The 12,353-nt window shown below is 40.7% G+C and overlaps 1 protein-coding gene across 6 annotated transcripts in view; it reads right to left on the reverse strand.

Moving 5' to 3' along the window:
- The window catches only part of dock9b (dedicator of cytokinesis 9b), a 65,814-nt gene that overhangs the window by 26,866 nt on the left and 26,595 nt on the right, over positions 1–12,353 (reverse strand). For 4 of the 6 annotated variants that reach the window (XM_035677627.1, XM_035677628.1, XM_035677623.1 and 1 more), the window contains exons 2-4: positions 8,615–8,731; positions 2,684–2,773; positions 760–842 (exon numbers count right to left, since the gene is read on the reverse strand). In XM_035677627.1, coding sequence (XP_035533520.1) covers positions 760–842; positions 2,684–2,773; positions 8,615–8,731 — 290 coding nt within the window. Of the gene's footprint in view, positions 1–759; positions 843–2,683; positions 2,774–8,614; positions 8,732–11,389; positions 11,745–12,353 lie in introns of those variants that run through there. The other 2 variants (XM_035677626.1, XM_035677625.1) reach the window with 1 other exon arrangement.

The following is a 12,353-nucleotide window of genomic DNA, read 5'->3' on the forward strand; positions in this document are numbered from 1 at the left end:
CAGCTATAGTGGGTGGGTTTTTTCTCCCCCAAATGCCACAAGGGACAACAGTGAGCCCATTCCACAATTAAACTTAAACTTAAAACTTCGACAAGGGACACAAACGTGAGATTTATGCTTTGTTAAAAGTATTTTCAAACAATATTTTCCAGTTTTACAAGAGGATGAATATTAACTGATGTCCTCATCTCCAGTAAAGGAGCACTCAAATGCTTCTACACTAAGCTTTTCTATGGGAACCATCCAGGACTGTCTCCAACACAGTTAATGAGACAGTCCCGAGAGGGGCTAGTATGGGAAAACACTGCATCCTACATTTCCCATAATGCAACTCAATAGTGTCTTTTGTTAGACCTCCCTGTCTGGTTAAATGCTTTCAAACTCCAAGTCTCCAGTTTGTTTAAAAATTGGATCCTGTCAAACTAACCCTGATGACAATATGTCATCAGCAGGGTTATTATCTGGAAGAGGCAAAGCTCCGTTCAGTCACAGAAGACCTGATGTGACAGGCGCAAGTAAACTGATCTTCATGCATACAATGAGAAGATGCAGCCAATAATAGACGTCTCAGTTTAGCTGCACACTTAGTCCCTAACAAAAGCTCATTTTGTGTCTTTGTCAAGAGAAAACACAGTTATCTTTCGACATATACAACTATTAATATACTGGTTCAGCTCAACTCTTACTCAACACAAGACCTTTGAGAAAAATGCTCTACAACTCACAGCACAGGTTAGTATAGCTAAAGCACACACTTACTTTGGGAGCTGGCGAAAGTCTCCAGAATACTCCTCATACTTATAATTGACCACGTGCCAGTCGGACTTGTAGGTTTTGATACACTGCAGAGACAGAGAGGGGAGAGGGGTCATTCCAACAAGAGCGAATTAAGACGTGTACTTACATACGTGGTGCACACATGGACAGCCTCAGGTTTCTAACACGACCTCGGAAATGTATTTGTATATGTGATTTCCATATAAAAACTCAGTAAAACTCAACTTGGATGGACTTTGGTGCTTTTAAGGCAGAGGAAAGGAAGGAGCTTTTGCAGCTGCAACTCTGGTAAGACCCCTAAAATGCATTACATTCAACTGAATTAACAAGACAAATATTCATCTTACTATATGTCAGGCTGTGGGATAGTGCTGCATTTCTGCCTGAATGATCCTGGCACAAATCAAGCATGTGAAACCATGTGACCTTCCTCACCGGTGGGCTCATAGCGGTTTAAGAAGGAATGTGCGTGGTAGAGCGCTGACTACATTAGAATGAAAACAATCACAATGTTAATTTTTATAACCTGGTATCTTCAGGTTTGAATTGGACTGGATTTTAGCCATAATTAAAAGTCCAATGTGTGTCCAGTGTCCATGTTTAGTGTGCCCACTATAGTTTCTCCTAGATGCTTGGAACAGGAGGGTGAGGAGAGGGTGTTGTAATCTGTGACTACACTACTAGGTGCCACTAAATCCTTCACGCTGGTCCTTTAACAGACAGCTGCAAACTGAACATCTCTCTCTGAATGTAAATTAGGCTATGCTTTTACAGTAAGAAAGGATTTGGTACTGATGTGAATATCAGGTATGAAAAATGTCTTTTCTACTTCTACACTCTTAAAATGCAAAGCCTCTCTCTGAATCAGACTTCAATGACGAGAGGACCAGTCCGTTTGCCAAAAAAAACAAGGTAACTGGTGCTGTAAATATTACTGGGGTTGGAGGTGAAAAATCACAGACAAATGTACTGAGAGAGCAGATAATATCAAAATCACCCCACCTCCCCTAGAGAAATAAATCCTGTCTGAATGGGACTTTCCTGTATAATTTTGCAACTCAGACCAATACAATGAGATTTTGATATATTGATTTTTTCTCTTCATCGTCATAAAATAAACGGCTGCTCAAGCTTGAGTCACCTTTGCTCGTCGACGTGTTTTTGAGGGATTGTGTTGGGTGAGGGAGAGAGGCAACCTAAACATCTGACAAAACCATAGAAAACAAACAGCAGCTGTAACACTTGGTCAGTGATAGTCCAATATGTGTTCATCAATTCTGAGAAACACACATGTTGACTGAGGCAAAAGGTCACTGAAAAAGTGGAAAAATAAATTCAGAAAAAAAAAATCTTTATCAGGCTGCACAGCTGCTCCAGATGTAGTTATGATGTAATTCCTGGCTGCAGCGATGGGGGACTATCCCCTATCAGGCTCTATCGGGCCGCACCCCAACCAACCCCAGCACACAGCTCTTCTGAAACAACAGAATGACGTGAACCATCAATGAACTGCGGACTCCATCTGTGGCCGATGCTCTGTATTGTCAGGAAACACGTGAGGGTGGAGAACACAAATGGAAGTTCATTTAAAGGCTAAGAGCAACGCTTCGGACACTTACCATATCAGTTTTCCCTTATCTCTAAATCATGTGAGTGAATCCAAGGCTGGATTCATGTCTGAACTTATGAGCCCCAGTGTCTTTTCAGGGTGTAAGAGCTGTTTTAGTTATCTGGACAGAGGCGAAAGCACCTGTATTTTAGGTGAAAGGAGAGACAACATGGCCGTGCTCCAAATAAAAGGATAGAGCTGAGTTTCGGTCACAACAGAGAGGTCGAGGCTTTAGCCAAGACCAGGGGATAGAGAATGGACAAAGCAGGCTTACGTCCAGGTATGTATTAGTTTTACCTCTTGGACAAACAGAGAGTGAGCTTCTTTCTCAGCTGTCTCTGGCACGGTGGAGAACAGAGTCCTGCCCTGGCGCCTCAGGGTGCAGATCTAAGAAGAGAAAAGAAAATCAGGCATGAAAAACAGGCCGATAGAAGAGAATGGCACAACAGATCCATCCTGCTGGTTTTTATACAGCACTCACATAGTAAATCCATTTCCCGCTTCGGGTGTAGGTTCAGTGTTGGTTTTACCACTCCTTGTGATTATATGAAGTTTTATAGATCCCTATAGGGCAGCTCTCTTTGTACTTCCCTCCAAAGGAAGGTCAGAGATCAAGGTAAGCTACAGACGAGCCTCCTGGTGGTGGTGCTGTGCCCAAGGACCCTTCAGCAGAGGGATGCTACTTCCTGTGCCCTCTCATTGCTTGTCATTCATCCAGATGGTCAAACCATATCAGATTGTAAGCTCCGACTGTCAAAGCTGACATTTAAAGGAACAGTTTGACATTTTTGCTTTCTTGTCGAGAGAAGATGAGGAGATTGATACCACTCTCATATCTGTACGCTAAATATGAATATACATACATATTAACACATTATATCTTGTTTTGCTATATCGTCACAGTTAGGGAGGGGTGAGAGAATTCGACTGATCCAAATCTAAGCAGACACATACGAATTAAGAGCAGTAAAAGCAGTTTTTTGACGCACTAATGAATTTTCCACCTATAGTACAACAGGTGCCAACAAGAATCGATTTGTGATTATGAATAGAGTGAAAAAAGATATAAGGTAATTCCTCAAAACTTCATTTGAAACACTGCACATTGCCATCTATTGGTAAAATTAAGACAACCAGGGAGTCTCTATCACCAGTATTTCACAAAATATTTAACTTTTCTTTCAAACAAATTTAAAAATCTAAGTACAGTAGAGATGAAAGGAGGAAGTTCTTCGTCTCTTTTAAGTTGAGGGAAAAAAATGATACTGCAGAGAATGGTTTGCAGCTTGTATTATTCCAGTCCTAATTCTTCCCCCTGCTAGTCTTATTATATGGATACAGCCAGAGAGAGGAGAGCGAGGATCACAGCCGAGGAGCAAAAGGCGCCTCGGGGCGTCAAGACTGTTGGCACTGCAGCCGGCGTTGCTCCCACTTAGTGTTCTGCTTTTCTACTCAACCCATAAAGACGAGCAGAAAACAGTGGCACAATGACCTAGTTTTCTCATACATCTCCTATTCTTACACTGACAAGCATACACAGTTATTGAACCTCTGCCCTCATTTGTCCAGTTCACTCTTGTAGGAGCCATCAAAGACGTGTCAGTAGCCCAAACTGTGCCCAGTGTATTCAGACTTGTACAATCTGTATGCAGATAAAATACAGTTCTTATAAGTTCTAAACATCAGTGGCAGCAGTGAAACATTAGAAGATTTGAAGTGAGGAAAAAATTGGTCATTCAGGCTGAATATGCTGAACTTTTTATGCTTTTGTTGAAGAGTACATGAAGAGTCCTGATTCCTTCAACAAAAAGCAAGTAGGATTTTTCCATTGGATTTACAATTTGTTGCAGAAATAAGCTCTGTGATATTGCACGTTTTGTTCAGCAAGGTCATCTTAAACATAACTTTAATGATTTCTGAAGCATAAAAGAGATTGCCAGAAGTAATAAAAGCTAATGTTGGGCTATAAATGAACAAAAAAATACACCAAGAGTTAGATGAGATGACCTCGGCTCTGTATCTTTTTAGTTTAATCCGTACAAAAGCCAACATTTAAAAACAAAATGTATTAAAAAAGATATAATGTGTTAATTAGTGAGCTTTAGAGGTATGGTATGCTGACTGAAGCTAGTCATCTCCTGGCTGGTACAGGCATCACGATATCGATCTGCTCATTAAACTCTAGGGCAAGAAAGAGAACCAGCTATTGCTTCAACATCAATAGTGTGTGAGCAGATAAAACCACAGGGGCTCAGTTTAGAAACTCATGGGTGAGTAGATAAAGGCTGAATATAAATTTTTGGGTGAATTACCAATTAGCATACCAGAGCATAACAATTTAATTGTACTCGCTCAAGCTTTAGAGCCTGTTTCTCTCTACTTTTTTGGCCAATTCACTGAAAACAAACACACACACTGTCCATTTGACCAGCCACTCACAGGAGACTTTAACCAAAGCCCACCACTGTCAGTCAACTGTGAGCAAGAACTGCTGGCTGCCAATTAACAGCATTCCTATCGCAGTCATTAAACCAGGTCTTTGATGGCTCCCACTGTGCCAGAGGAGCGTGTTCCCACAAGCAGTGAGACTGAGGGGCAGATAGGGTGATGCCATGCAGGAATTCAATTCTCAAGCATGGAGATATCTGGGCAGAGTGGCTGAGGATCGGAGGAGAGAAGTGAGTCTTCAGAAGTCCTCTTTCCATTTTGAAAGATAAAAGTGACTTTTATTTGTGCTTAACAGTGTGCAGGATAAAAAAACTACATCTGTTATTGATTAAAATCTCATCATAGGTTGGTTATGAAGTATATCGATCACATCTAGTCACAATATCCAAATATGAATTTTATTGTAGGGGAAGTTAGTCCATAACTTGACACTTTACCTCCTTCCTGAGGCTCTCTCTTGCATGCCCAGTTACAGTGCGCCTGTGTGTGTGTGTGTGTGTGTGTGTGTGTATCCATATGTGTGTGTGAGTGTGTGTATCTGTGCAGCACGTGCACATGCTAGACACATATGTCTGGCTGCCTCCCCCTTTCTCCTCTCCAAGCACAGTGATGTAAAACATATGGCAGGTTAGACAGATGGACAGACTGGGGTCACACACACACACACACACACACACACACACATACACTCCTGGGCAGTTACTAATGGCTATGCTCTGCAGCCTTGTAATGAAAACCACTCATCAACTCATTGTGAAATAGTCTGGAAGCAGAGTGTGTGGTGGGAAATCGTCAACGTACACTCTCTCTATTGCTATGAACTTCAATTCAAGTGTGTATTCTCCTGTTTTGTTGCCTTAATGTGACTGGTATGGTATCACGACTACCAAATCTGGTCACAAATAAATAGTTTAACTTTATAAAAGACTCAGTGATCTGCTAAAACAGCTGGTCACTGTAGTTTTTATCAAACCTTATTCAAACAGGAGGAAACTGTGCATTTGTTGGGGACTATTTTCAGCGGCGTATTAATCCACATTTGGTCCTTTAGTGAGCCTTTGGAGCAGCAGGAGAGTGTATGTGGGGCTGAAATAAAATAAACTATTGCGTTTGTTTATGGTAATAAAGGAACGTGTCACCCAGAGCGACAGTGTGGCTCATTGATGTGTTTTTAATAGTATTTGGATGACAATGGAGCTCTGTGTCAGAGGGAAATGAGATATATCAGGCTTTGATACACACACTGTACTTGTTAGTAGGAAACGTTTATTGTTGGTTCTGCTCTGGATGTGGGATTTGTTGACTGTAAGACAAATATTGAATATAATCAGACTTCTCCTTTAAAGTTGGATTCAGGAGACTTAAGGAATGACAAACATTCGAGCCCAGAGTCTGTCCTTGTTTTCTCTTTCGCTCTCAAACTGGGAGTGGACCCCGCTGAGATCCATCTCAGCATACGGTGATGTAATGTTGACACGGTCTTTGAGCTCCTTTGAACACAAGCAGCAGATCTATGTATCGTGTAAATGTTTATAAGAGCACGAACCAGCGATTATATACAGTACACGCAGCAGTCAAATTTCAGACATAGTAAGATCATAAGAGATATCATAATTTTCCTATGTTTGCGAAAGCTGCTGCTAAGCTGCAGTGAAGAGGAACTTAAACATCATCATAAAAAACTTTTAATAGACTTTCTGGAACTTAAAGCACCATAAGAGAAGCCTCTAGAGTGTAAAAATGTATAAAAACGCAGGCTTCAAGTTCCACTGTGTACAAGGTAAACTGACGAGGTGCAGGTAGAGGGCTGTGTGGTGACCTTTAGTGACCTCTAACACTGTGATTACTCATTGTATATGCTAGTAAAGCCTTTTTCGCCAACTCATACTGTTAAGGTGTTTCAGGGTGAGAAACACTGTGGACGCACATTGTTTTACATTTTAGACGTAAATTAGGAGCAGCTAGTGCAACCGATTCCTGGGCCTTTTAAAAACACAGCGGCAAGCGCATTCGTTGTCAAGAACACTAAACCATATCACTGGTTAAGAGGTAACTTAAATTTGTCCAAGAAAAGTTCACCTAACTGACCCAAACTCCACAACTACAGCCATTCACATTCATCTATATCCACACTGAGCAGCTTCATATAAGCTGTTGGCTACCCTGTCAGTCACGTGACCTCCCTGTCTCTTCATGATTCTCTGTCATTCTGATACTGCAGCCTTTTATAAAGTACAGCTTTCTTTAACTGTTCCCAGCATTCAAACTGCAACTCTGAGGTTACAACCCCTGCTTCTCCAAAAACAAAGCACAAATCCAATGTCGTACAGTATATCATCCTTCTCTTCAAAGCATTCCACCGGTTATTTTGTGATTAAGTATTGCTGTCCTTACTTTATCTCAACATGCCTCACCCACTTCTGCCTCAGCTACTGACTTTCTACATTTCTCAGAATTACTCCACACAACCTGCTGAAAAACAGGTGGGGTTTTCAGCTGTTCTCGTGGGTGGAGAGCACAATGATAACAACAGAAATAACAAAGAGATGACAAAAACAATGATTTTTTCCAGTGGTGGAAAGTAACTAAGTACATTTATTTTATTAACTAATGTACAAGTACAATGTTGTGGTACTTGGACAGTACTTACATACAATACAACACTATATTTCCATTTTATGCTATTGTATACTTCTATTTCTTTACATTTTGGAGAGAAATATCGTCCTTTTGACTCCATTACATTATTTTAGCTAATGGCTCAAGCACTACAGTGGTGGAGTCGCTGGAGTGCTTTGATTTTACATAACAAACATATGATTAACAAATTAAATATAATGCACTGTTATAGATTAAACTACCCAACGAAATATAAAGTAGTTTAAATTATCTGCCTGGACGAGCTGCAACATTAACTCTGCATGAATCATTTAACTTTAGATCATTTAAGTACATTTTGCTGACGATACTTCTGTACTTTTACTGAAGTCAAGTTTTGATTGCAGGACTACTTGTAACCTTTATACCTGCACATAAAAGTGAGAGCCAATTTAAAGCATGTCGTGTGTTGTGGCTACAACCCATTGTTCTCCATCAAGGCTGCTGTCAGTGGAGAAATATGGTTTACTTGTTTAAACATGAAATAAGTCCTTGATACTTTTTAAAAATCACTCATGCTGTAATGTTGACTGATAAAATCTCTCTTTTTAATTGTTATATATATCATAATCAAGTGTAATTGCAGGGTCAAGCGGCCCTGCACTTTCCCAGTGGAAAAGATTTAAAGCTGCTTTGTATTGTTTGATTCTTATCAAGATGTTTTAAGGGAAAAAAAGCTCTGATAAACACACTGTACCCTAACAGTAGACAGACAAAGTGAAGTATTTTGCAGCTAAAGAGCCAGATTATTCTTTCAGGAGTTGCTGGAGACCAAAACAGAGCTAAATATTAGACATTTATATTCATGAGGTGGAGACAAACCCGACTCCAAATGCTCTGTACCTGTTGGATGTATAAATAGGCAACTGTGTGCGTCTTTACAACTAGTTTCCCCTACCTTCAAGAGGCCAAAAAAGTATTTTAATGCAGGTTCAGGTATTTTTTGTTGAGTCTGACTTGATTCATAAAAAAATATTCTAAATGGCGTAATTTCCTCCAGGTAAACAGCAGTTCCCAACCTTTGTTAATACCAGATTCAAGGCCACTCCTCTGTGACCGGCTTTGACCTACGAGAGGGGAAAAGCGAAACAAAAAATAAATAACTCTCTCTCCACGGGTTACCTGGAAGTCGTCCGTGGGGAACTGCAGCATGTCCCGCAGAACATCACTGATGATCTGGGTCTTCCTCTGTAGAATCACATTCTCGTAGTCCAGAGGCTCTATGATCTTCGGTTTTACCTAAAAGAGCAGATTACAGCAGTGGATCAACAAGTGGCAACATGTGGCGATTCAGACTACCTGTTGATATCGTTCTGTCCAGTTGTCTTTGCTTCTCTATAAATATTTGTGGTCATTTAGTGAATTCTCAGAAGAAGAAAAAACATGCACAATTAATAAGGGTATCAGTGTGTGTGCTGCAGGATGAGTTACAGAGGGAAATCTGGGGTATTCACACTGTCTGGACAACAAGTTGCTATTGTGCTTTCACAGAGTTACTGGTTGACAGCTACAGCAGCAGGAACTGGCACAGAAACACAGATGAATGTGGGTTAACAGAAGAGGAGACGGTAAATGAGAGAAGCGAGGGATGGATGAGCGAGAGCCTGTGTGTGCCACTGTACCAGTCACTGTGTCATGAGCTCACGTTCAAAACCTGAACTAAATGTAAATAGTGGTCCTCCTACCAGTACCCACTGCAGGGAGATACAGTCCAAACAGGGTTCTTCACTCCACAGTAAACCCTTATGCTATTATAATGCACTGATGCTTGGCAGTGGGTAAGATATTGAAGCCTAGTTCATGATCTAGCTGAGGTTAAACTCCCCCGGCGCTGCAGACGTCGGTTCTAACATTCCACAGAGGAGACCCAAGGGATTCCTCCCGCTTGTCCTCCCTGACTGTAATATTAGAAAACAGATATTCACATAGGAAACACATGTGTACGCATATTTAGAAGGAAGAAAACACAGCTTTGGTCTGTTTAAAACTTTTAAATACTCAATCTTTACAGTTTGAATCACCAAGTGAGGACACACTACCTAGTCTATACCTGTAGATTTGATATTGGCGCAGGTTCTTTTCAGGCATGGAGAAGGACGCCTAGATGAAGTTGTGAGTTAAAACTTAAGAATAGAGAGAAAGCTGAACTATGCAATGTTAATCCTTTCCTCCCTTCAATTTCCTTTGCTTTAAAGCATCACAGAGAGGACAGATTTATGCATAAAAATGAGCATAGTGACACTGCTTCACAGTCTAAAGCTCAAGATGATGTCTTCAAATTGCTTGTTCAGTCGGTTCTTGAACAGTCTATAACTCCAAGAGCTTCAGTTTGCAATGAAAAGCCAAAAACCCTCACAACTGAGAAGCCAGAACCAATTATTGTTTGGCAGAATTTTGCTAAATATAACTTAAATTATTCATAATTATCATTTAGGTCATTAATTAAAACATAAACAAACAAAACAAGATAAAAAGGTCCATAACTGTGCTAGCAGCTCTGTGAGGCCGCAGTTAGGCTTTTTTATTTGATCTTTTGAAGCACTATATAAATAAAGTTTATTATTATCAGCTATAATGTTTACCATTTTCACCATCTTAGTTTAGTGTGTAAGCTAACATTTTCTAACCAGCACTAAACACTAAGTGCAGCTGAGGATGATGGGACTGTAGTTTTGCAAGTATACGGTCAGTTTGGACCAAAGTATTGGACTGACCAACAACTGACAACCAACCAACGCCATCCCTAGAACCCCTATAATGAGTGACATTACACAATTTCAGGGTATATTAAGTAAAAATGGTTGCCTAAACTGCAGCTTTACAAACAAACAGAAGACACTGAAGAATATCAGCCAATAAATAAACTATTAGGCTACAAAACATTACCACTCATCTCTAAATTGTTTAAGCTTACCGGTCCAAATGTGGCTGCTAGTTGTGGCAGCGATCCAGATCATTTGGATCCGCCTGTTGGTCTGTGTCCAATGAACACATAACAAACCGAGGCCAATTAAACAGACGTCTGACCATAGATTTACATTTTGATTCGTCCAACCGATCCTCCAGATGACGCAATGAAAATATCCCTCCATATCTCTCAGCCCTTTGGATGTAAAAGATCATCTGATAAGCAGAAAATCGTCGGCCCTGATTTCCAACTGGATAATTGCCATTCTGACAGAAAATAACAACAAGCAGCTGTGAACTGTGACTTGTCAGTAATCATCTCCCATGAATACATTAGAAAGATGTGAGTAGTGTAACTGAAAGGCTGATGAAGATGTGGTTATTATTCTGCTCTGTGAGGTCAACTACTGTCAGTTTAATAATGCTCTTATCTAACAAGTGAACTTTGATTTATAATCTTTATTTGTGGACAAAAAATAATCCAAATGTAGGGAAAATCTGTAGTGAAAGCACATCTCTAGCATTTAGAAAAGTCATAATAAAGTTGCAAATTCTGTGTTTTCCGTATGCCAGTCTAACTGTGGATCTTTTTTAGAATAAACTTTTAGGACAAAGTACAGTACATGCTGCTTTTTACAGTGTTCTTTAACAAACTAGTGAGTCTGCATCTTTATCACTGCACCAACTTTGCAGCCAACTTGCCAACCTCCCTGGCTCTGATGCACAGAAACAGTTAATGAACAAAAGGGAGCCACAAGTGCTCCATTTCCTAAAAAAAGATCAACATTCAACCCCCTGGAGAGTTGTACCCTGAAGCTGCCATTTCCCATTTCCGTCTAACCCTTTTAAAATTATCTTCAAAGCTGCTCTTGAAAGGAAATCTAAGTGATAAAAAGAAATGTGGCTAAACAATCTGATCACATTGGTTCCTTTTAGCGAGCAACTCCCAGAACGAGAGTGGATTTCAGATTAAAAACTTTGCACACTTACCGCTACCACCTGTGACCCGGCCTCCACCTCTGCCTCAATCTCAGCCAGGCTCTTGTACTGCTGTGGAGACTCTATCACCATCTCCCTTTTGGGGGCTTTGCCAGCCCGGCCCTGCATGGTGTTCAACCCTGCCTGTGTGTATCCTTTCATCAGGTGTGGCACTCACCGTGCACACACTGCCATGGCACAAAGTTGCCTGCAGTGTGTGAAGGTAGACAGAGTTTTGCCGACCGTCCAGTAAGATTCCCACTGTACTCAATCACAATAGCCCAGCCTCCCTCTCTCCCTCTCTCTCTCTCTCCCGCTCTGTCTCTCATCAGAAGGGTAGGGCCCCTCCCACCCTCACAGCTGTGCAGCTGTGAGAGTGTGTGCGAAGATGTGTGTGTGTGTTTGTATGTAAGTAGGTGTGATTTGTGTTTAGGGATACTTCGCGCGCGGATCACATTCAAACGCATCCCCATTATGAAACTTAGAAAGGCCAGAGATCATGTCGTCATGCGCCTGCTCCACCGTGTCTAACTGTGTTGGGTTTGTGCTGTGTGTGTGTGTGTGTTTTTGATGTGCTTGTGTGTGCGCGTGTGTGTGTTGGAAATAGAAAGCAGCAGGAAAAGGTAGTTAAAGAAAAGACGAGTTGAATGGAAAAAACGTATGCAACTTTTTAGATTACTGGGTACCAATGAAATACTTATACTGGGTATCTATCAGTATGTACACGTGAAGCAGAACAGGGAATAACTGTGTTTAGGGACTTAACCAATATGTTCTTTCACAATAGTAATATCATAGAGAAGACCCAAATATGTGTGGCACTTCCGCTAAATAGAAAATACTTAAATATAGGCTATATGATAAATTGAAAAAAAGACCTTAAAAAGCACTCTACCGATGTAGCACGGCACTCATAATGGACAGTTCTTTCTTTAAAAAAAAGAAGATCAAAATCGATGCAGCAAAACCAGAGATA

This window comes from Morone saxatilis, unplaced genomic scaffold (genome assembly GCF_004916995.1).
Source record: "Morone saxatilis isolate NCDOM2014 unplaced genomic scaffold, NCSU_SB_2.0 Contig6, whole genome shotgun sequence".
Taxonomy (NCBI): Eukaryota; Metazoa; Chordata; class Actinopteri; family Moronidae; genus Morone; species Morone saxatilis.